Genomic DNA, 24409 nt, shown 5'->3' with positions numbered 1-24409 from the left:
TCCGCTCTTCCAGCTCTGTTTCCCCCCTCCCACAATTAGCTATCAGTGGAAATAGTGGGGCAGGTATAATAACAACTTTTAAAAGACATTTGGACAGGTACATAGATAAGCCTTTGAAGAGGTATAAGCCAAACACGGGTAAATGGGAGTGATGGGCATCTTGGTCAGCATGAATGAATTGGGCCGAAGGGCCTGTTTCGTACAGTGTGACCCTTATGACTCTAAGACTAATTCCCGTTACCTAATTGCCATCATTTCTAACAACTCACGTGTAGTTGAAGATTTATAGCTCTAAATCTCCTTCACCTCCATTACTGGCCAGGATGTTCTGTTCTCCTCTAATCTCCTTCGAAGGTGCTATTTCACAGCTGTACATCCAACCCCTGACTGTCCCCTGAATGACTGACCTCCAACTATGATGCCCATACACTCTGTGTTCTTAATCACAGGTTGCTGTATCTTTTTAGATTCCATCAGCTTTATGCACATCTAGGACACTGGTTTCATTTTTCAGGGAAACATTAACCACCAGGTCTGTTCTTCTAAGATTATTGACAACTTATTCCACCTCTGCCACATGGGTGTGACCAACTATTTAAAAATCCAATCACGTGTCATACCTCAAAGATTAAAGCATCTTTAGAAATCAACAAGTTTTGGGCCTCACGGATCTGCTTCTGAAAAATAAGAATACAAACCTATAGAGTATTGGATTGGTTTATTATTGTCAAATGTACCGAGATACATTGAAAAGCGTTGTTTGCATGCCATCCAATGAAACCATGCTATATCCGAGTACAATCAGATCAACAGAAGTGCAAAGAGAAATCTACCAGAGTACCGAATATAGTGTTATAGCAGTTTATAACTTGCAAGCTGGAAAGGGTGGGGAGAAGATTCATGAGGATGTTGCCAGGAATCGAGGACCTGTAGGGAAAGGACTAATTATTTATTCCTTGGAGCGCAGGAGAAATGAGGAGTGATCTTATAGAGGTGTACAAAATAATGAACGGAATAGATTGTGTAAATGCAATCCAGAGTACGGGAATTGAGAACCAGAGGACATAGGTTTAAGGTGAGGGTGGGGGGGGGGAGAGATTTAATAGGAACCTGAGGGCTAACTGTTTTTTACACAAAGGGTGGTGGGTGTGTGGAACGAGTTGGTGGAGGAGGTAGTTGAGGCAGGCACTAACATCACATTTAAGAGATATTTAGATGGGTAGGAAAGGATAGGTTTAGAAGGTTATGGGTAGGTGGGATTAATGTAGATGGGGCATGTTGTTCTCCAAGGTGCGCGATGAGGGAGATTGGAAGATTGGCAAGTGGAGGCCACACTCTAGTTTATGGGAGGACCATTCAGTCCCATCAGATGCAGTAAAATGTGGATAAATGTGAGGTTATCCATTTTGGTGGCAAAAACGGGAAAGCAGACTATTATCTAAATGGTGGCCGATTGGGAAAGGGGGGAGATGCAGCGAGACCTGGGTGTCATGGTACACCAGTCATTGAAGGTAGGCATGCAGGTGCAGCAGGCAGTAAAGAAAGCGAATGGTATGTTAGCTTTCATTGCAAAAGGATTTGAGTATAGGAGCAGGGAGGTTCTATTGCAGTTGTAGAGGGTCTTTGTGAGACCACACCTGGAGTATTGCGTACAGTTTTGGTCTCCAAATCTGAGGAAGGACATTATTGCCATAGAGGGAGTGCAGAGACGGTTCACCAGACTGATTCCTGGGATGTCAGGACTGTCTTATGAAGAAAGACTGGATAGACTTGGTTTATACTCTCTAGAATTTAGGAGATTGAGAGGGGATCTTATAGAAACTTACAAAATTCTTAAGGGGTTGGACAGGCTAGATGCAGGAAGATTGTTCCCGATGTTAGGGAAGTCCAGGATAAGGGGTCACAGCTTAAGGATAAGGGGGAAATCCTTTAAAACCGAGATGAGAAGAACTTTTTTCACACAGAGAGTGGTGAATCTCTGGAACTCTCTGCCACAGAGGGTAGTTGAGGCCAGTTAATTGGCTATATTTAAGAGGGAGTTAGATGTGGCCCTTGTGGTTAAGGGGATCAGGGGGTATGGAGAGAAGGCAGGTACGGGATACTGAGATGGATGATCAGCCATGATCATATTGAATGGCGGTGCAGGCTCGAAGGGCCGAATGGCCTACTCCTGCACTTAATTTCCATGTTTCTATGTTTCTAACAGCAACGAAGCTGTTCCTGAATCTGGTGGTAATTGTATCTACTCTCCAATACAGCTCTTCAACTTAAAACAAAGTTGTTTTCCTCTCTTTCCCCATCCTGATGAAGGGTTGCGACCTGTCATATTAATCGTTTCTCCCTCCACAGATGCTGTTTGGCTGGCCGCGTCTCAACATTTAGTTTAGTTTACCGAGTTGTAGTGTAAAGTTTTTGTTTCCTTTCCTGCCTCGTTTATTTACAAGAAGCACTGGGTTATAAAGTCAGTAACCAAAAGAAAGATTTCCAACATCGGTAGGGTTTTTTTGATTTTCACACATTAATATTAATTTATACTTACAGTCATGTCAGCATTTTGGGTTAGCAGTTCATCTATCCGATACTTCAGCTGCCGTTTGTCCCTCTCCATCTTTTCAATCTACAGAATGAACCAAATATTGTGTAAAGCGCAAAATAAAAGTTACTGATGTATGGGTGCAGAGTAATTGACGCTGCCTTTGGGATCCTGCTTCAGTCCTAATTTCATGTGCTCTGTGTGGAGTTTGCATGTTTTTCCCCCATGCCTCTCATAATCTTATCCATCTATTAAGTCACCCCTCAATCTCTTATTCTCCAAGGAAAGCAAGCCCAGCCTATTCAATCTCTCCCCATAACTACCTGAATCCAGGCAACATCCTGGTGAAATAATGTAATAAAATGAACTGCAGATGCTGGTATATACTAAAGATGAACACAAAATGCTCAAATAACTCAGCAGGTCAGGCAGCATCTCTAGAGAAAATGGATAAGTATTGTTTCAGGTTAGAACCCTTTAACAGTTTGAAGAACGGTCCCAACCCAAAACAGTACCGATCCATTTTCTCCAGAGATGCTGTCTGACCCGCTGAGTTACTCCAGCATTTTGTATTTATCTTTATCATCCTGGTGAATCTCCTTTGCATTCTCTCCAACATAACAACGTCCTTTCTACAGTGTGGTGAACGGAACTGCTCATTACCCAAACCAACTGTACTTACCTTTCCAGATGCTGACCACAGCTGTGCAACCAGAGCCTCGTTCTCCTTCTTCTACACAAAAATAAGTTTGGTTTTAATTATATTTCAGAGCAAGTAAACATTCACTATTTTTTCGATAACGGAACAATCCATTTTTGCTTCTAGCAAACCAGAGTTGAGGCAGGTACAATAACAACATTTAAAGGACATTTTGACAGGAACATGGATAGGAAAGGTTAATAGGCATATGGGCCAAACACTGGTAAATGGTCCACAAAAATGCTGGAGAAACTCAATTGGTGCAGCAGCATCTATGGAGCGAAGGAGATAGGCAACGTTTCCGGCCGAAACCCATCAGCAGTTCCTTCTTAAACACTGGTAAATGGTCCTTGTTCTCTCCCCATGGCCTTGTGGTTACTCTATGATAGAGCCAGTTGGACTATTGAATTGCAGTGGATCTCCAGCACTGAACAGAGACTTGGAGGTCATACTCTGTCCAGAATGTCTGCATGCAATGGCGCTGTACCACGGTTATTGACAACTCTGTAACAACTTGCTGAAAATCTCAAATGGCTACAAATTCTGTCAATGGGGTGACGGAACTGATGTTACTGTCAATGCTGCTTCTAATTAACAAGGGCACATTTTGCATGACGGTTTCATGATGAATAATGGCAGTTGCGTGGAATGAGCTGTGAGATGAGGGTGTTGTCTCCTTAGAGCAGAGAACATATCAAAAGAAATAGGAACAGACCATTCGGCCCCACACGTCTGCTAGCTATTCAATCAGGTTGTGGCTGATTTTATAACTCAGTGCTTCTTTCTGCACTGTGCTTCACGTGGACAAGGAATCTCATTATACCTGGGTGTACATGACAATAAACTAGTCTGAATCTGAATGGAGAGCTCTTCCAAAGACCAATACACAAGAACAATGTGCCAAAATGGCCTTCATCAGTGCCGTGTTTCTATTTGGTTAGAAATGAAAATATATTTTTTTCTTTAATGATTAGTATGATTATCAATTGTTTATAATTTTGATTTAAAAAAATAATACTTTATCTCAAATATCATTGATTTGAATCCCCCCAAAAAGAACCAAGCAAACATTTTTATACCTTGTAACCAAAATGTTGTTTTATTTACAGAGTAATACACCGAGTATTGGCCAGTTTGTGTTTTGATCTGGAAATTGGTTTGTCCATACCAGCTCTTTGCATTCTGTCCCCAGCTGATGAACTCTCTCCCGTGCCTCTCTTCCCGCACTCTTTGCATCTTCTAACTCTTCCACCACGGATTGCAAGCTGTGTATCGTCCTTTGAGAACTGAAAACGACAACACATGACTTCAACACTCCTTCGTCTTTGGCCACTGTAATGGCCAATTTTTGTGGTGAACGTCACTGGAGTCTCAAGGACCTTTGAGGCCCATCGTGCATGTTGCAGCCTTGGGTGATCGAATAATAAAGGAATTAAAATTCCTGGAATAACTCAGTCGGTCAGGGAGCATCACAGGAGGATGTGGATAGGATTCATTTTGGATTGAGAGCCTTCTTCAGACTGGAAAGCTCTGCAGTCCAGATCTGAAATGTAACCAGAGTCTGAAGAAGAGTCCCAACCCAAAATATCGCCAAAATCTGAAGAAGGATCCCAACCCAAAATGTCATGTCTTCCAGGGATGCTGCCTGACCCGTTGAGTTACTCCAGTTCTTTATGTTTTCCACAAGATTCCAGCATCTGCAGTTCCCCGGGTCTTGATTAAAGGAGTGCGGATTTCTGGGACCTAGGTCTGGGGAAGGAGCGATATGGAACGAGGAAGTGGTAAATGTGGTACAATTATTTTTGAACAGGTACTGTACATGGACAGGAACGGTTGAGAGGGATATGTGCTAAACGTGCACAAATGACACTAATTCAGATAGGCATCTTATTCAGCATGGATGAGTTGGGCCGAAGGGACTGCTTTTGTGCTGTTTGACTCTCTGACCTCAGATGCATTCAAACGATATTGGGACCACAAGTTAAACAATGAGAACAACGCGCGGACCAGGAATTTTATTGGAGCATTAATTTAGTGGCCTGTAAACGAGGCATTCAATATGTTGGGAAGGATCATTAGGAAGAATCTAATTCCCAGGTGGGCCTTTATTTCGTGGAAGATCATAGAAGGTGCTAGTGTTCCAGCCAAATATTTGCCCTCATTCAACATCACAGTACATATTGTGTTAGTCCATCAGAATTCACATCACTGTTTTGGGATCTTGCTGGGCACAGACCATCGTTGCTACTACACTGCAACACTGACTGCGTTTCAACTGCCCTCCATCAGCTGTAAACTGTTTAGTGATGCTATGAGGTTGCAAAAATGTGTCTTTCTGTCTTTGCACTCCCAACCCAAGGCAGCTGCAGAATGGATGAATTTCCTTGACATACCTCATCAGATGATTCTTCAGCTTCGTCAGTTCCTTCGACAACTGCAGGTTCGTCTCGTCCGACACTTCCAAGGCTTTTTGGAGGCTGTTGTTCTGATCTCGCAATTTCCTGTTTGCATATTTTAGATCTGCAATGTTGTTGATTAATTCACTAGCCTCTCTTTAAAGAAATGTCGAAAAAAAATAATCAATCCTTAAACTCCTGGAGACATGCTCAAGTAGTGCTTGGTAGGAAGGAATTGTTTCCATTAAGGTTCAAGCAGCTTGAAGTTGGATCCATGCTTTGGGAAGGATGTCACAGCTTTCAAGGAGGTACAGAGAAGATGGTATTTTACCAAGGGTAGAGGATTCTAAAGCTAGAGGACACGGGCTTAAAGTGAGAGGGGAGAGATTTAAGAGGTGTCAGAGAGTAGCCAGTATCTGGAATGAGCTGCCAAAGGAAGCTATTGTAACAGATACAATTACAACTTTAAAAAGACATTTGGACGAATGTATGGATGTGGACTATGGACCAAATACAGGCAAATGGGACTAGAACAGTACGCAGAGACAATGTGGGCTGAAGGGCCTGTTTCTGTGCTGCGTAGCTCTATGACTCTGAGAGAGAAGAACTTGGGGCTGCTCCTTCGAACAGAAAATAATACGAGTTGAAAATCACAATTAGGTTTTGATAGGATAAATAGGGCATGAGTTTCTTGACTCAGAGAGTGGTGAATCTCTGGAATTCTATGCCACAGAAGGTAGTTCATTGGCTATATTTAAGAAGAAGTTAGATGTGGCCCTTGTGGCTAAAGGTATCAGGGGGTATGGAGAGAAGGCAGGTACAGGATACCGAGTTGGATGATCAGCCATGATCATATTGAATGGCGGTGCAGGCTCAAAGGGCCGAATGGCCTACTCCTGCACTTATTTTCTATGTTTCTATGAGGGTCATGATCAGAGTACTCGCAATAAAGAGCCAGAATTTTCTATATACCATGTTGCTGTGATCTTGGACATGCAGCCAGGTTTCAAAAGATTAAACTTGCAAGACTGTGAAGAATGAGCAGGTGAATGATCACGGAGGCTAAGGAATTGTGCCAAATTAGTGCGGTGTATTGAACCATATACAAATTACCAAGGACACTGTATAGAGCACATTATAGTGGGCAGACTCCCAGGACCTGACATTGTGCATTCTCGGATCCTGTGGGAACTAAGGGAAGAAATTTACAGGATTCTTTCAGAAATATATGCTTCATCTTTAGCCATAGGTAAAGTTGCGGAAGAATGGAGGGAGGCTAATGATCTTTCAGAAAGGCTACAAGTCACGAAACTCAGGTGGCTGAATGAAGAAATGTATTTGGCACGGAGTGAGCAGAGAACTAGGAGAGATGAAGCCCATTGATCATTGATTATCCCTCTGGCCAGTACAGCCATCTGCAGCGCCTTGGTCAATGGGCCCCATTCCTAGAAAGATGTGGATGCTTTTGAAAGGTGCAGAAGAGGTTCTTGGTTCTTGGTTTCTTATTCCTCCAAAATATTCCAAATGGAATTTAAACTGGAGGTGGTGAAGGGAGGGCTTAAGCCAGAAAGGGTTATTGGGAAGAAAGAGCTACTTTAAATTTAGTTGCATCTGGTTGGGTAACTATAGATGGGAGGAGATTATTCCATGCTTTAATTGTGCGGGGGAAGAACAAATTGCTGTATACATCTGTCTTTGTAGCTGGGATCACAAGTTGGATCGAATGCCCTCGTCTGCTCCTAATTGATTTGGGTTTGGTGTAGGTCTTGTAGTCTATGTCGAGCTGACCATTTAACATTTTGTAAAAACAGGTCAAACGGTGAGCTTCACGTCTGTCTTGGAGAGGGTTCCACCCCAGAGAATTCAAAAGTTTGGTGACGCTCGCTTCTCTCTCATAGGTGTTAGTAACAAATCGAGCTACCTGTCTTTGGACACGTTCGATGGAAGAAATGTTTTTATATCAGGATTATACCTGCATTGGGTATTAGTTATACAGAGAGTTGGAACAAACTTGGATGGTTTTCTCCGGAGTAACGAGATCTAAAGGGAGCCATGATGGAAGTATATCACATTATGAGAAGCATAGATATGATAGACAGACAGAATCTTTTACCCAGGGTGGAAAGGTGAAAGATGAGAAGGCTTAGCTTTAAGATGAGGGAGGAAGTTTAAAAGGTATGTGCTTCGCAAGTTTTTTTTACAGAGAGAGTGGTGGGTGGCTGGAATGCGCTGTTAGGAGTGGAGGTGGTGTTAGGTAAAATGATGGCATTTAAGATGCTTTTCAATGGGCAATTGGATATGCAGGGCATTGAGGGGTATGGATCACGTACAGGAAGAAATGATTAACTTAATTTGGCATCATGTTTTGTATAGACTGTTGTGTTGTACTGTTCTATATTCCATGTAAATCCTAGTCACCCTTCACTCACCGAGTAGCACTGGAACCAGTTCCTTTTGCACATGTGCAATCGCTTTGATAGCATCTACATAAAAACAGAAAGAAGAAATCTAATGCAGCAAGTACTTACAATATTGTAAAGACTAGTTGTTTGGATCTAGAATGAGGTAAAGGCACAATTAATGAAGGTGTTCTACATTATAAGTGGTTTTCACACAATAGGTAAGGAGAAATGATCTGAAAGTCATAGATTGTTGCAACACAGGCCATTCGCAAGTACCTGTACCACTGTTTAAGAAGGGAGCGTGGCAAAAGAAAGGATGGGTTAGTTAGTTTGACAACTGAGGTTGGTAAAATTTTACAGTCCATTATCAAGGATGAGGTTTCTTGGAAGCACATGATAAAATAGGCCAAAGTCAGTCAGGTTTTGCTCAGGATAGATTTTGCCTGTTGGAGATTTTTGAGGAGGTAACAAGCAAGATAGAAAAATGAGAGTCAGTGGATACTATTTACTTGGATTATCAGAAGTGCCACACTTTATCAAAGGCCTCCGTTGTGCGGCTGCTAAGCAAGATAGGAGCCCATGGTATTAAAGGCAAGGATACTAGATGGTTAGATGATTGGTTGACTGGGAGAAGGCGAGTCGGCGTTGGGTCCACTACTTGTCATGTTATCATATTATCTGGATGATGGAATTGATGGCTTTGTGGCAAATTTGCAGATTATACGAAGATAGGTGGAGAGGCAGGTATTGTTGAGGAACCAGGGAGTCTGCAGAACGCTTTGGACAGGTTCGGGAGAGTGGGCAAAAAAGTGGCAAATGGAATACAGCGTAATAAAGTGTATGGTCATGCACTTTGGTAGAAGGAATAAAAGCAAAGACTACTTTCTAATGAAGAGAGGATTCAGAAATCGGAGGTGCAAGGTTCCCAAATGGTTAATTTGCAGGTTGAATCGGCTTTTAATGTCTTACAAACATTTAATTGCACATGCCTTCATCATTCCCTCTGGCAGCTCATTCCATACACCCAATGCCCTCTTTCTTTGATCTACTGTATTTTTCCCAATGGGAATTAATTGCTCTCTTCCCAAGAATTAATATCAACAATTGCTTTGGGGACGTAGGAGAAACCTTTTTAATCCAGATATATTTGAGAATATCAAGCAAGCAGCCCGGGGAGTGGTGGAAACAAACAGTACATTGCTTCAGGTCATTCAGACTAATGAGTTAAAGCACAAATCCATTCACCCTGAAATAAGCGAGCTGCAGACAGGAGAACTCAGGAGATCATGCACCAGTTTTCATTGGTGGGCCAGCAGTGGAAAGAGTTAGCAGCTTGAAATTCTTGGGCGTGAACAGTTCCAATAACCTGTTCTGCACCCAGCACATTCATGTGATCATGAAAAAGATTTAATCACAAAGAAGTTAAAGTGGTTAGCAACCCAGCTACATTGACAAGATTGAATTTAGAAGATTGAGGGGGGATCTTATAGAAACGTACAAAATTCTAAAGGGTTGGACAGGCTAGATGCAAGAAGATTGTTCCCGATGTTGGGGAAGTCCAGAACAAGGGGTCACAGTTTAAGGATAAGGGGGAAGTCTTTTAGGATGCGAGATGAGAAAAAAAAAGTTCACACAGAGAGTGGTGAATCTGTGGAATTCTCTGTCACAGAAAGTAGTTGAGGCCAGGTTGCTGACCATTTTAACTCCCATTCCCATTCCCATACAGACCTTTCAGTCTTTGCCCTCCTCCACTGCCAGAATAAGGCCACACATACACTGGAGGAACAGCAACTCATATAATGCTTGTGTAGCCTATACCCCAACAGTATACACATTGAATTCCTCAATTTCAAGTAACACCCCTCATTCCCCTCACTTTCCCCACTCCCCTGTGCATGAATCTCTCCCACCATCTCCCATTGTCCCAGTCACCCTCCTCCTTTTCTCCAATTCCATCCTTTCTTTTTATCCCCTCTTTCTCCTTCCCCCATTCCATTCCACCCATATCCCTCCCTCCAGCAATATCTCCCTTCCTTATCTGAACACCCTTTTGTCTCCTTATGACATCTAGTCTTTGTCAATATCTCCGCCCATTTGCCAATCACTCTCCTCCTCATCCGTATCCAACTATCACTTGCCGGGGAAGCCCTTTAAGACTGAGGTGAGAAAAAACGTTTTCACCCAGAGATTTGTGAATTTGTGGTATTCCCTGCCACAGAGGGCAGTGGAGGCCAAGTCACTGGATGGATTTAAGAGAGTTAGATAGAGCTCCAGGGGCTAGTGGAGTCAAGGGATATGGGGAGAAGGCAGGCACGGATTATTAATTGGGGACGATCAGCCATGATCACAATGAATGGCGGTGCTGGCTTGAAGGGCCAAATGGCCTCCTCCTGCACCTATTTTCCATGTTTATATGTTGTCAGGCTTTGCTCCACCCCCACCTCCCTATTTCTCTGGCATTGTGAAGCAGCAACTCTACCAGCTACGCCAATGTTTTAAAAAGTTGGGGCATAACTTTCCTGTTCTAACTTCCCTGCTTGAATGTCCTAACAAGCGATGGCCAGTATCTTATTTGCTTATATTATCTTATATTACTACTCCCAAAATACATCAGCACACATTTCTTAGGATCACACTTCATCTGCTATTTCCCAGCCCATTACATCCTGGTGTGCCCTGGTGTGGTTACAGATTTCTAGTTACAACGATCCTTCTTAACCACATTACCCATCCTGCGTGCAATTTGCGATCCAACTTCTCATCGTTAAGTGGAAGTCTCCTCGATCAATAGCAATGTCCTTTCGTTCTGGATCAAGCATATTGTGCAGCACCTGTAATCTGCCATCCTGGCTCTGACCTGTCATTTCCTGCAGGTATCGAACGATCACCGAAGCTGCAACTCTCCCTGTTGGGCAAAATGAAAGGATCTGCCTTCAACTCAACCAGCTCATAGCCTCTCTTCCCGCTGCTCTGAGAAACATTCAACACTCGAATTAATCAAAGTAAACCATATTCCATTGGGGAGCGGGTACAAACTTCATAATAGATGGCAAATTAAATTGACCAGAAGAGTTAAATTGACCAGAATACCTAAAATATATTCAATGGAATAGGAAGATGCCTTTCAACCACTTTCTGCCATTCATTCCAACCATGGTTGACCTGTACCTTAACTCCACCAACATTCTTTGGTCCAAAATATTTAACTTTAGGGTTAGCTCTTGCTGCACTTCCATAGATGGAGTCAGAGCATAGGAACAGGCCCTTCGGCCCATTGTGCCCATGCTGAGCAAGTTGGCACACTGGATTGGTTCCATTTGCCTACATTTGGCTTAGAGCCCTCTAAACACTTCCTATCCATATATCTGCCAAAAGGTATTTTAAAAGTCATGGTTGTATCCACTGCTATAGCTTTTTCTGGCAGCTCATTTCAGATACAGAGTCCCCTCTACGTGATAATATTGCCCTGAGGTCCCCTCTCACCTTCAGCCTCTGCTCTCTAGTTTTAGAATCCTCTACCCTGTGAAAAAGACTGTGAGCGTTCAGTTTATCCGTGCCCCTCGTGATCTTGTCACCCCCCCCCCCCCCCTCAGCCCGGGTAATATCCTGGTGAATTACTAACACGATGATGCATGACCTGTTGCATATCTCCAGGTAAGTTATAGGGTGATTTCACGAAAGGTCACTGGAGCGTAGATCCGCACCCACGTGACCGAAAATCTCAAGTGGAGGACATGCTAGACATCCGGTACATGTTAGTGGATGGGAAAACACGCACTTTCCCACCCGTTAAAAACATAGAAAACGGCCAGGTTTTGATCTGCAATTTATTGTGCCACCCCGACTGGCACAATAAATTGCAGATCAAAACCTGCCCGTCAAATTCAGAGCCACCCACTCTTTCACAAAGGCCAGTTTCTACTTGTTTCTTTACCACTCCCTTTCATCATCCATGATCACTTCCATCATTTCTCTTCCCTCCCACCCAATTTCTGTTCAGCCCTTTGGATCTGCCCTTCCTTCCTCACTTCCCCCACTTCTGTATATGTTTAGAAAACACTACATAGCTCACAACATTGCGATTCTGCACAGAAGCTGCTTGATTTGCTCAGTATTTTCAGAATACTCTGATTTTATTTTAGATATCCAACATTTTTTTCTCCAATAGTTGTCTTTTGTTCCAATGGACTTTTGTTGGGTTAATGTTCAACGAGATATCCCTTAGCGGGATGCAGCTGAGATACAGATCAGGTGAATTAACCAGTTTGAGGTGCTTCTTCCTTAAGGGCCTGTTCCACTTTCACAACCTAATTCACGACCTTTTTTACTCGTGGACATTTTTCATCAGGCTAGAAAAACGCCCCGATCCACTTGATGCCACGAGTACCAGAAGAGTTGTACAGCACTTTGTTGCAACAGTGGTTGTTTTTAAAGTGCTCTATAAATAAAGTTCAGTTCAGTTCAGTTCAGAACCTATGACTAGCATCATGACCTACCTATGACCTACCTACGACCTCGTGACGACCATGCTGCGAATATGAGTCAAGGGCAAATTCGGCAGAGGTCGTGAATTAGGTCGTGAAAGTGGGACAGACCCTTTAGGCTCCCAGTGCACACACTTAACAAAAAAGATACAATCAAATCCATGTATAGAAAGCGAGAGCACTGAAGACGTGACAAAACTGGGAAACACACATACAAATAGGGGGTCAGGCAGAGTTCATACAGTCACATAGTTACACAACGTGGAGACAGACCCTTCGGCCCAACTCATCCATGACAACCAAGTTGCCTAACCCAACTAGTCAGTGCTTTAAGAAACATTTAAACAGGTACATGGATAGGACAGGTTTAGAGGGATTCGGGCCAAACACACGCAGATGTGACGTGCAGATGGAACATGTTGGCTGGAGGTGGGCAAGTTGGGCTGAAGGGCCTGTTTCCATGCTGTAAGACTCTATAACTCTGGTCCCCCTTGCCTTCGAATAGCCCATATCCCTCCTAACATTTCCTATCCATGTAGCTGTAGAATTTGCACTAATGTATGTACATATATATATTCTGCTGTTCATTATTCTATGTTCGCTCTTCTGGGTGAATTGCTAACTGCATTTCGTTGTCTCTGTACTGTACACTGCACAATGACAATAAAGATTGAATCTGAATCTGAAGTTTGTTTCAAATGTTGTAATTACACTCGCTTTCACCAGTTCCTCTGGCAGCTTGCTCCATATTTGCACCATATTTGCGTAGAAAAGGTTGACCCATGGTCTCTTTTAAATATTTTTTCTCTCGTCTTAAACATGTGTCCTTTAGTTTTAGAATCCCCTGCCCTGGGAAAAAGACTGTGGCTACGCACTTTATCTGTGCCCTTCACAATTTTATACGGTCACCCATCAACCTCCTATGCTCCAGGAAAAAAAGGCACAGCCTATTCAGAGTTTCCTCATAGTTCAATCCTTCAGACCCGGTAACATCTTCGCAATTCTTTTTTGCACCCTTTCCAGTTCAAGGCCATAGGAAGGTCAACCCAATTAGTGTGGGAGAGAGAGAAAACCAGAGATAGCGACAGGGAAGTGTGCGTGTGTGTGTGTAAGAGAAGGAGATGGAGATGGATATACAGAGACCGGTTGAGGAATATTTTATACAGTTGCCTGAGAGTTTAGAGCTCAGAGACCATGTACCTGTGCCCTCAGTATCGCAGGCCTTGAAAGTGAAGTTCAACACATCCTCCTCAGAGCAGAGACCAGGCTCATCATCATAACTTGCTGCACCTTCTTCTGAAGGCATGGCATCATCGCTGCCTGTTGGGGATTTTAGTGGGAGTGAAAAGTAATGCATTCAAAGGCTCACAAAATGAAATATGATATCAGGGAGCAAGCTATGCTCCAAATCCCAGTTAACACATCTTCCGATAAATTGCTTACCCTACCATCGCCTACTGGTAAACAAGCCCAACACCCCCAGCCCTGTTCTTCTACTGTGCTGACACTGCTCAATATTTTACGTAAATCAATGACTCCACACAACACAATGGCAATTTTTTCACATAGAGTTTATGGAGCCAGAGGAAGTGGCTACAGCATCTCAAGATATTTTACAAGATATTTGGACAGCTACATGGATAGGAAAGGGATATGGTTCAGGGCAGAGACGTGGTACTAGCTTAGATGGGACATCTTGGTCAGCATGAACAAGTTGGGCCAAAGGGCCTGTTTCCATGCTGCCTGACTCTATGACTATGTGTGACCCAAGGCCTCCTGCCTTACCTGTAGAGATATTTTTGGCCCAATACTGGCAAACACCAGATAAGTACATTGCAAACAAAAGCTCAAATCCTACTGTCAATAGCCATGGGTGCAGTATATCAAGAGTCAAGAGTGTTTTATTGTCATATGTCCCGGTCGGGACAATTAAATTCTTACTTGCTGCAGCACAACAGAATATTGAATATGTAAACATTGAAGGTGAGAGTGTGAATAGCGGGCATCGGCTGCAGAATCGCTGAGCACCTTTGAATTAACGGATCTCTTTTGAAGAATGGACCCAACCCGAAGCATCGGGTTCATTCCCTCCACAGCTACTGCCTGACCCACTGAATTCCTCCAACACATTGATTAGTTGTAATTTGGAGAGTGTGTTAAAATGGCTGAACACACGGGGTTGGGTGTAGGTCAGGTGGAGGTTGATGGGGTAAATTCCTGAGATGAGGAAGCAGATTCTAAACAGTCAATCTCGGGATCTATGGATGCAGAGGTGGCAGCCGATCAGAATCCAGAAAGTGGATTGGTATTATAAACGTCACTGAAGCTGACAAGATCCTGGGACAAGCAACAGTTAAATGTTTAAATTGAAGGTAGACACAAAATGCTGGAGTAACTCAGCGGGACAGGCAGCATCTCTGGAGAGAAGGAATGGGTGACGTTTCAGGTCGAGACCCTTCTTCAGACTCTAATTAAATTAGGTGAACAGGCCCTTAAAACACATAGCAGCAGCGGGAATGTAATTATTTGATGTACAGCAGTCAATGTTTTCGTTTTACCGATATATACCACCGGGGGGCGCCATACGTTAGAGGGCGCCATATGTTGGCAACCTCGCCAACAGTCTGCCTATCTTATCGTCTTTTTTTGTTGTTATTTTTAGTGTGTTTTAAAAGTTTGTGTTAATGTTCTCTGGTTTGTTCTGAGGGGGGGGGGGGGTGGGATGGGGTCGGGGGAAACCTTTTTTTCAATCCCTTACCTTGCTGGAGATGCGATTGTTTTCCGGATCATATCTCTGGTCGCTCTGCAGCCTAACATCATGGAACTAGAGGCCTTGCTCGGGACTGACTTTGAGCTCCACCGCGGGGACGTGGACACCATCGGAGCCGATCCCTTGCCTGGGGTTGACGCTCTGACTCTCTGAAATCTGCGGATTTCACCATCGAGAAGCTCGCAGTCTCGGGTAGAGACCGATGTCAGGAAGCTCCAAACGATGTTTGACCAGCCCCGACCCGGGGTTGATCGCCTAGCGCGGGGGAGCTGAGATTCCCCATTGATGTGGGAGTTTGATCGCCACGAACCGTCAATGCAAGACTCGAGGCCCTCGACCGCGGGAGAACAAAGGGAAGAGATTGAACTTTTTTTCACCTTCCATCACAGTGAGGAATGTGGAGAAGTCACTATGGGGGATGTTCATGTTAAAATATATTTTGTGTGTTTTGTTGCCTTTTAATGGTATGACTGTATGGCAAATCAAATTCCTCGTATGTTACAAAATATACTTGGCTAATAAAGTATGATTAAGATTATGATTCTGTCAGGATGTGTTCTAGAACACATCCTGACATCTATGGGTATAATACAAAACATTCAAATAACAAAATATCCTTATACGCAGACGATGCATTACTATATATCACAAAACCCCAAATCAGTATACCAAACATATTAAACCTAATCGAGGATTTCGGATTTTTCTCAGGATACAGAATAAACTGGAACAAAAGTGAAATTATGTCAATAAAACCGAAAGACTCAACACATCTTTTGAAATTCCCCTTTAAAATAGCTACAGAAAAATTTAAATACTTAGGAATTGAAATCACTAGAAATTATCACGGTATGTTTAATGCTAATTATAGCCCCTTACTTAAGAAATTAAACAATCTAATTAAATTCTGGAAAACGCTGCCGATGTCTTTAATAGGTCGAATCAATGCTATAAAAATGATCTTTTTACCACAAATCCTATATTTATTTCAATCAATTCCAATATATCTTCCAAAAATGTTTTTCAAAAAATTAGACTCAGACATCACAAACTTTATATGGGATTATAAATCCCACAGAATACAAAGGGCACACCTCAGTAAACCAAAAGAGATGGGTGGTCTAGCGCTCCCTAACTTTATGTACTATAATTGGGCGGTAAATATTAAAAATATGATTCACCTGCTGGACAACTCTGCCCAGCAGGTGGACTGGATTATAATGGAGAGAGAGGACTGCCCTCCAGGTAATACAGGAGCGACTCTCCTCTCACCAACGAATTTGAATAACAAACATTATAATAAAAATCCAATGATACATAGTACAATTAGAACTTGGAAACAAATAAAACAGAACTTAAAATTAAGAAATCTATCTCTGCTAATGCCAATAGCCAATAACCCTTCGTTTAAACCCTCATTTATAGATAAATCATTTACACAATGGGAAAGAACGGGAATCAAAACGCTCGGAAACCTGTATGAATTAGGGAAATTATTACCATTTCAACAATTACAACTGAAATATAACTTGAAAAATAATCAATATTTTAAATATCTTCAAATCCGTGATTATCTGAAAAAATATACAAAAGACTATTATAATATGCCCCCAGACTTATTAGATGAAGCCATGAAGATAAAGGCTGAATCAGCAAATCTAATATCATACTTATATAATATTATATTGAATATAGAAATACCTACAACAGATAATATTAGAAGAGATTGGGAACAAGAATTAGCTATAAAAATTTCAAAAGAGAGCTGGGATAAACACTTATTATATGTGCATAAATGCTCGATCAACGTACGACATACTCTAATCCAATATAAAACATTACACAGACTATATTATTCAAAAACTAAAATAAATAAACTTTTCCCCAATGTCTCACCCATTTGTGATAAATGTCAGTTACAAGAAGCTAACATAGCGCACTCTTTTGTTTTCTGTATAAAAATCCAAAAATTCTGGAACGAAATATTTGAAATCTTCACAAAATTATTTAAAACAAAACTACTACCCAGAGTAGAATGGATCATTTTTGGAAATATCGGAAGGTAACCCAATTAAATATGTTTCAATTAAATATGTTTTTTTCAAAGAGAGAACTTACTTAATTATGGGCTAATAATCGGAAAAAGGGTATGGAGAGAAGGCATACTTGAAATCATTTTGGAAAAGGCTCGAAGGGCCGAATGCTCCAATTTCTATGTTTCAACAACAAAAAAAGCTGTGGATTTCAAACATGTTCGAAACACTACACTTGGAAGAGATGAGACTCCTCCTAGCAGACAAAGCAGATCACTTCCAAAAGACGTGGTCTGCATTTATGGAACTATTACAAGCATAAGGTGCAATAATAAGTTAAAACATAAAGGCTACCAGGACCTGGTAATGGGGGGTATAAAATAAATTTTTAATAAAAACACGGTTGGTATATCCTTTTTTGCGGAGTTTTGTGTTACAATAGAGCGATTGATTTTCCTTTCTTCCCTTTTTTTTCTTTTCTTTCTTTTCTTATTTATTTTTTTTGCTTCCTTCTCTAATTCCTTCCCTAAGGGGTTCTCTTCTCCCAACACTTTCCTGCACCTTCACGATTCTTGCTTACTTTCCTTACTTATTTTATTTCTATCTTTTTTAAAGTTCAAAAAATGAAGTGGTACAACATAATGTAATAAGATATATGCGATGTATTAATGTGATTTACTGTACTGCTAATAAAAATAAAATTAATAAAATTAAAAAAATTATGATTCTGCATGGAACTGGCCCATGGATCAATTTAGGCCACGCTGACCATCAATCACCTGTTCACACACAAGTTCTATGTTATCCCCCTTTTGTGTCCACTCCCTACACACTCAGTGCAATTTACAGGGGCCAATTAGCCTACAGTCTACAGAGTGATTTAGGCCATTTGGAAGAATGGGCTGAAAGATGGCAGATGGAGTTTAATGCTGATAAATGTGAGGTGCTACACCTTGGCAGGACAAATCAAAATAGGACGTACATGGTAAATGGTAGGGAATTGAAGAATACAGTTGAACAGAGGGATCTGGGAATAACCGTGCATAGTTCCTTGAAGGTGGAATCTCATATAGATAGGGTGGTAAAGAAAGCTTTTGGTATGCTAGCCTTTATAAATCAGAGCATTGAGTATAGAAGCTGGGATGTAATGTTAAAATTGTACAAGGCATTGGTGAGACCAAATCTGGAGTATGGTGTACAATTTTGGTCGCCCAATTATAGGAAGGATGTCAACAAAATAGAGAGAGTACAGAGGAGATTTACTAGAATGTTGACTGGGTTTCAACAACTAAGTTACAGAGAAAGGTTGAATAAGTTAGGTCTTTATTCTCTGGAGCGCAGAAGGTTAAGGGGGGACTTGATAGAGGTCTTTAAAATGATGAGAGGGATAGACAGAGTTGATGTGGACAAGCTTTTCCCTTTGAGAATAGGGAAGATTCAAACAAGAGGACATGACTTCAGAATTAAGGGACAGAAGTTTAGGGGTAACATGAGGGGGAACTTTACTCAGAGAGTGGTAGCGGTGTGGAATGAGCTTCCAGTGGAAGTGGTGGAGGCAGGTTCGTTGGTATCATTTAAAAATAAATTGGATAGGCATATGGATGAGAAGGGAATGGAGGGTTATGGTATGAGTGCAGGCAGGTGGGACTAAGGGAAAAAAAGTTGTGTCGGCACGGACTTGTAGGGCCGAGATGGCCTGTTTCCGTGCTGTAATTGTTATATGGTTATATGGTTACTAGATCTCCCCTCACCTCTGATGCACAAGAAAAAACAATCCAGACTTGTCCAATTTCTTGCGGCTAATACTCTCTGCTCCACGCAGTATTTTAGCTCCCAGCTTTTGCAACTTTGTAAATCACCTAAATCTCACCAGCTGCACATCCTCAATGCCCGCAGAGTGCAGCGACAGTCCTGACGTAGAGCTGTGTGTGTGACACACTCACTTGTCCACTCAGTGACATGGGTTGTCTGTGGCACCAGTTGGTCTTCACCTGCTTTGGGAGGCCAGTGTAGCAGTGTTACAGAAGCCACCACCAATTTTAAAATGCAACATTGGAATCTTTAACATTGAAATTTGTTGGAAATTCGAATCAAGGGATTCAGGGCAAAGGTGGAAAGCTGCAATTGTAGTTTATGGAACTACAAATTAAGGGAAAAAAGTTGTTCGGCACGGACTTGTAGGGCCGAGATGGCCTGTTTCCGTGCTGTAATTATTATATGGTTATATGGTTAAATTCACACTTTTTTAGGATTTGGGAAGAAGCAAGAGCACCCAAAAGAAACTAACGCAATCACTGGGAGAACCATTAGACCATTAGGAGCAGAATTCAATATGTCAGCCCATCGAGTCCACTCAGCCATTCAATCCTGCTGATCTATTTTTCCCTTTCAACTTCATTCTCCTACTTTATCCCGTAATCTTTGATGCCCCTATTAATCAAGAATCTATCAATTTCCACTTTAAAAATACCCAATGTCTCGGCCACCACAGATGTATGGGGCAATGAATCCCACCGATTCACCTCCCTCTAGCTAACCAAATTCCCTCTCATCTCCATTCTAAAGGTACGTCCTTTTATTCCGAGGCTGTGCCCGCTGGTTCTAGACTTTCCCACTACAGCAAACACCCTCTCCACTGTGGTCTTTCATTACCGGTAGGTTTCAATAAGATCCCCCCCCCCGCCCAACTCCAGCGAGTACAGGCTCAGAACCATCAAACACTCCTTATACATTAACCCACTCATCCCCCGGGATCATTCACGTAAATCTCCTCTGGATCCGCTCCAACGTCAGCACATCCTTCCTCAGATATGGGGCCCATAACAGCTCACAATATGCCAAATACAGCCTCACCAATGCCTTATAAAGCCTCAGCATTGCATCCGTGCTTTTATATTCTAGTCCTCATAAAATGAACGTTAGCATTGCATTTGCCTTCCTTACCATTCGATTCAACCTGCAAATTAACTTCTTGGGAATTCTGTACCAGCATTCTCAAGTCCCTTTGCACCTCCTATTTCTGAATCCTCTCCCCATTTAGAAAGATCTCTATGCCTTTACTCCTTCTACCAAAATGCATGCCCATACACTTTACTAAACTGTATTCCATTTTCCACTTTTTTGCCCAATCTCCTAACCTCTCCAACTCTCTCTGCAGGCTTCCTGCTTCCTCAACACCACCTGCCCCTCCACCTATCTTCCTATCACCTGCAAACTTGGCCACACAGCCATCATCGAGATCATGAACATAATGGTGCAAACACCATATAGGCAGCTCCTGACGTGAGGATTAAACCCGGGACTCTGGAGCTGAGGCAGAGGCTCTACCAGCTACGTCACTGTGCCATCACGTGAACTCTTAGATCAAAGACTGTGAGCAGCAACTTTATTTTGTTTTCTGGCAACATGACATGCATGTTTGATTAATTTCTTAGTGTATGTTATTTTAATAATAGGTTTAATGTTTTAAATGTGACAATCACTCCTCTGTCAGTGCAGTGCTTACTGACTACTGGCCCTCCCTTAGTAATTTTCTGGATGTTATAGCCTTGGTTAAAGCACAACAGGGTAAAATAGTTTAATTGTTGCAGCCACCTCCGAGCATTCTAGTGACTCACTTTTGTCATTGACGAATTCCACTTGTCTTCCAAAGACTTCCCCGGCTGAAGTCTCTCTGGGTGCATTCAAGCTCCTGGTTAATGACACACCTACAGCCATGTTGACATTATCATATCCATCCATGGATGAGCACGTTGTCCCAGCGCCCAGTCCAGAATCTAAACGCGAGACAAAGTTGGAGCACAGAGAGTCCTTCTCTTCATCATCCAGTGCCTGGCCTCTCTGCAGTGACGGCAAGCCTTCAATGCCTGCCGAACTCCGAACCTTCTCTGCTTGCACCTTGGAAGTCATTTTAATTTTGCGAAACCTGCACAATATTGATAAGGAGCAGAGCACAAATTATTAACAATAACTTCTGCTTACAAACGATCCTCAGAGCTGCAACCATACAGAAGGTGAAGAGTCAGGAGTCAAGAGGATTTAATTGTCATACGGTGCCCTCCATATTGTTTGGGACAAAGACCCATCATTTATTCATTTGCCTCTGTACTCCACAATTTGAGATTTGTAATAGAAAAAAATCACAGATTTCACAGATTAGGTGGTACGCTTTGGATCTTGGACAGTTCCTTCTCTCCTCCATACTTTGCTCTTGCATCACTTTGATATAAGTTAATCTTCGTCTCATCTGTCCATAAGACCTTTATCCAGAACTGTGGTTGCTCTTCTAAGTACTTCTTGGCAAACTGTAACCTGGCCAAACTATTTTTGCAGCTAACCAGTGAGTTGCATCTCGCAGTGTAACCTCTGTATTTCTGTCCATGAAGTCTTCTGCAGACAGTGGTCATTGACAAAACCACACCTAACTCCTGAAGAGTGTTTCTGATCTGTCGGACAGGTGTTTGGGGATTTTTCTTTATTATTATATAGAGAATTCTTCTTTCATCAGATGTGGAGGTCTTCCTTGGCCTGCCAGTCCCTTTGCCATTAGTAAGCTCACCAGTGCTCTCTTTCTTCTTAATAATGTTCCAAACAGTTGATTTTGGTTAGCCGAAGATTTGGCTGATGTTTAACAGTTTTATTCTTGTTTCTCAGTCTCATAATGGCTTCTTTGACTTTCATTGGCACAACTTTGGTCCTCATGTTCTTCTTCTTCTTCTGAAAGTTTCCAAAGGTGATGGAAAGACTGGAGGAAAGACTAGGTGCTGAGAGCATTTCTTATACATTTATTAAGGAGGCATTTAAACACACCTGAGCAATTACAAACACCTGTGAAGCCATGTGTCCCAAACATTATGGTGCCCCGAAATGGGGGGACTGTGTATAAACACAGCTGTAATTTCTACATGGTGAAACCAAAATGTATAAACATGGCCTTTAATAAAACCTGACAATATGCACTTCAACCACATGTGATTTTTTCTATTACAAATCTCAAATTGTGGAGTACAGAGGCAAATAATTAAATGATGGGTCTTTGTCCCAAACATTATGAAGGGCACTGTATATACCAGCAAAAGAACATTAAATTATTTTTTACTGCAGCTTAATGGGCCTGTAATAATACAATAATGACCAGAAATATATATAATAATCAATTCTTCAATAACCATAATACTAGGTAACCATAACAGTGCAAACTGTAGTCCGAGGTGCACCAAAGACCGTGTCCTTAGAAGATCAAAAGTTGCAGAGGTTAGTGTTGTAAAGTGCTTAAGAGTCTGACGGTTGCTGGACGATGCTGCTCTTGAACTTGTTTTCAGACTCCTGTACCTTCTTCCCTTTGGTAATTGACGATGGTACTGTCGACATCTGACAGTAGATACTGAACCAATATGAAGGCCTCAAACATCAAGGCATATGATTAACACCATCACATAATTCTACATTCCAACTATAATGATCCAGGAATGAAGGCAACATGAACTCGAGTTGGAAGGGTTACTTTATGAGGCCAAAAGAATTACACATACTTGGCAATTCCCATTAATAGAATATATTATGGTGGGCCAAAGGGCTGTGTCTGTGCCTGTGCTGTACAGCTCTATAATTCTATGATCTTCAACATAACAAAAGTGTCTCATCAACAGAAGATTAACACTGAGAAGATGACCAAAACCTTGCTCAAAGTAATATTAAATAGTCTAAGAAAAGTGACAAAGTAGAGAGGTGTAAGACAGTGAATTCTAGAATTTAGGGGCTTAGCAAGTCAAGTATTTAACCAGAGGGTGATGAATCCTTGGAATTCATTGCCACTGACGGCTGTGGAGGTCAAGTCATTGGGTATTTTTAAAGCAGAGATTGATTAGCAAGGACATCAAAGGTTGCAGTGAGAAACCAGGTAAATGGGGTTGAGAGAGAAAAATAGATTAGCCATGATCGAATGGCGGATCAGCCACAATGGGCCGAATTGCCTTCTTCTGCTCCTATGTCTTATGATACTCTATGTCTTTCACACAGAGAGTGGTGAATCTCTGGAATTCTCTGCCACAGAAGGTAGTTGAGGCCAGTTCATTGACTATATTTAAGAGGGAGTTAGATGTGGCCCTTGTGGCTAAAGAGACCAGGGGGTATGGAGAGAAGGCAGGTACAGGATACTGAGTTGGATGATCAGCCATGATCATATTGAATGGCGGTGCAGGCTCGAAGGGCCGAATGGCCTACTCCTGCACCTATTTTCTATGTTTCTATGATGTCATTTATTGTCATAGAAACAGGCATATCGGCCCATGTCCATGCCAACTGGTTGGCATACCAGGCTGGTCCCATTTGCCTGCATTTGGCTCATATCCCCCTAAACCCTACCAATCCATGTGTTTGTCCAAATGTCTTTTAAAGTCATAATTGTATCCATTTTTACAGCCTCCTCTGGCAGCTCATCACAATTACCCTCCGAGTAAACAATTGCCCCTGAGAGCTCTCTTAAATCTCTCCCCTCTCACTTGAAGCCTATGCCCTCTAGTTTTATGATCCTCTATCCTAGGAAAAAGACTCCGGGTGATCTTGTACACTTCAATAAGGTCAATCCTCAGCCTCCTATGTTCCTGTTTGTTGCACACAATCAAGATGCCGACAATGCTGTTTGTCATTATTTTCAAAGTTACTTCTATAAGCATCTATAAGTAGGTTCCAATTTACAGCATATTCCGTACATGCAATGCAGTTGGGTATGTAAACACATCTAAATAGTGTGCCTTTCCACAAATAATATATCCACACATACAATGTTTAGATGTACCTTTCCGAGCAACATATACATGTTGTTCTACCTTCCCTATATACGTTAATATGTTTCCTGTACAATTTTAAACAGAAAGTGTTTGATTATTCGATGATAGTCACCTTTGCAAATCTACACATTCACAAACATACCCCTACATTTAATGTATATGTACTCTGAAAAATAACATCTTCAACATTTTCAGGAACACTTTCTTCCCCACATAGAAACCTAGAAAATAGGTGCAGGAGTAGACCAGTCGGCTCTTCCGCCATTCATTCAATATGATCATTGCTGATCAACCAAAATCCTG

At 42.0% G+C, this 24409-nt stretch overlaps 1 protein-coding gene across 3 annotated transcripts in view; it reads right to left on the bottom strand.

Annotated features, from left to right (window-relative positions):
- Positions 1–24409, bottom strand: part of mrvi1 (murine retrovirus integration site 1 homolog) — a 147259-nt gene that overhangs the window by 119295 nt on the left and 3555 nt on the right. For all 3 annotated transcript variants that reach the window (XM_055649348.1, XM_055649349.1, XM_055649351.1), the window contains 9 exons: positions 20936–21243; positions 13716–13835; positions 10759–10936; positions 8059–8112; positions 5627–5785; positions 4402–4519; positions 3216–3266; positions 2540–2617; positions 621–677 (listed from right to left, as the gene is read on the bottom strand). In XM_055649348.1, coding sequence (XP_055505323.1) covers positions 621–677; positions 2540–2617; positions 3216–3266; positions 4402–4519; positions 5627–5785; positions 8059–8112; positions 10759–10936; positions 13716–13835; positions 20936–21227 — 1107 coding nt within the window. In that variant the 5' untranslated portion in view covers positions 21228–21243. The remainder of the gene's footprint in view (positions 1–620; positions 678–2539; positions 2618–3215; positions 3267–4401; positions 4520–5626; positions 5786–8058; positions 8113–10758; positions 10937–13715; positions 13836–20935; positions 21244–24409) is intronic.

The sequence above is a fragment of the Leucoraja erinacea genome, chromosome 18 (genome assembly GCF_028641065.1).
Source record: "Leucoraja erinacea ecotype New England chromosome 18, Leri_hhj_1, whole genome shotgun sequence".
NCBI classification, from domain to species: Eukaryota; Metazoa; Chordata; class Chondrichthyes; order Rajiformes; family Rajidae; genus Leucoraja; species Leucoraja erinaceus.
This window is presented reverse-complemented; position numbering and strand designations above follow the sequence as displayed.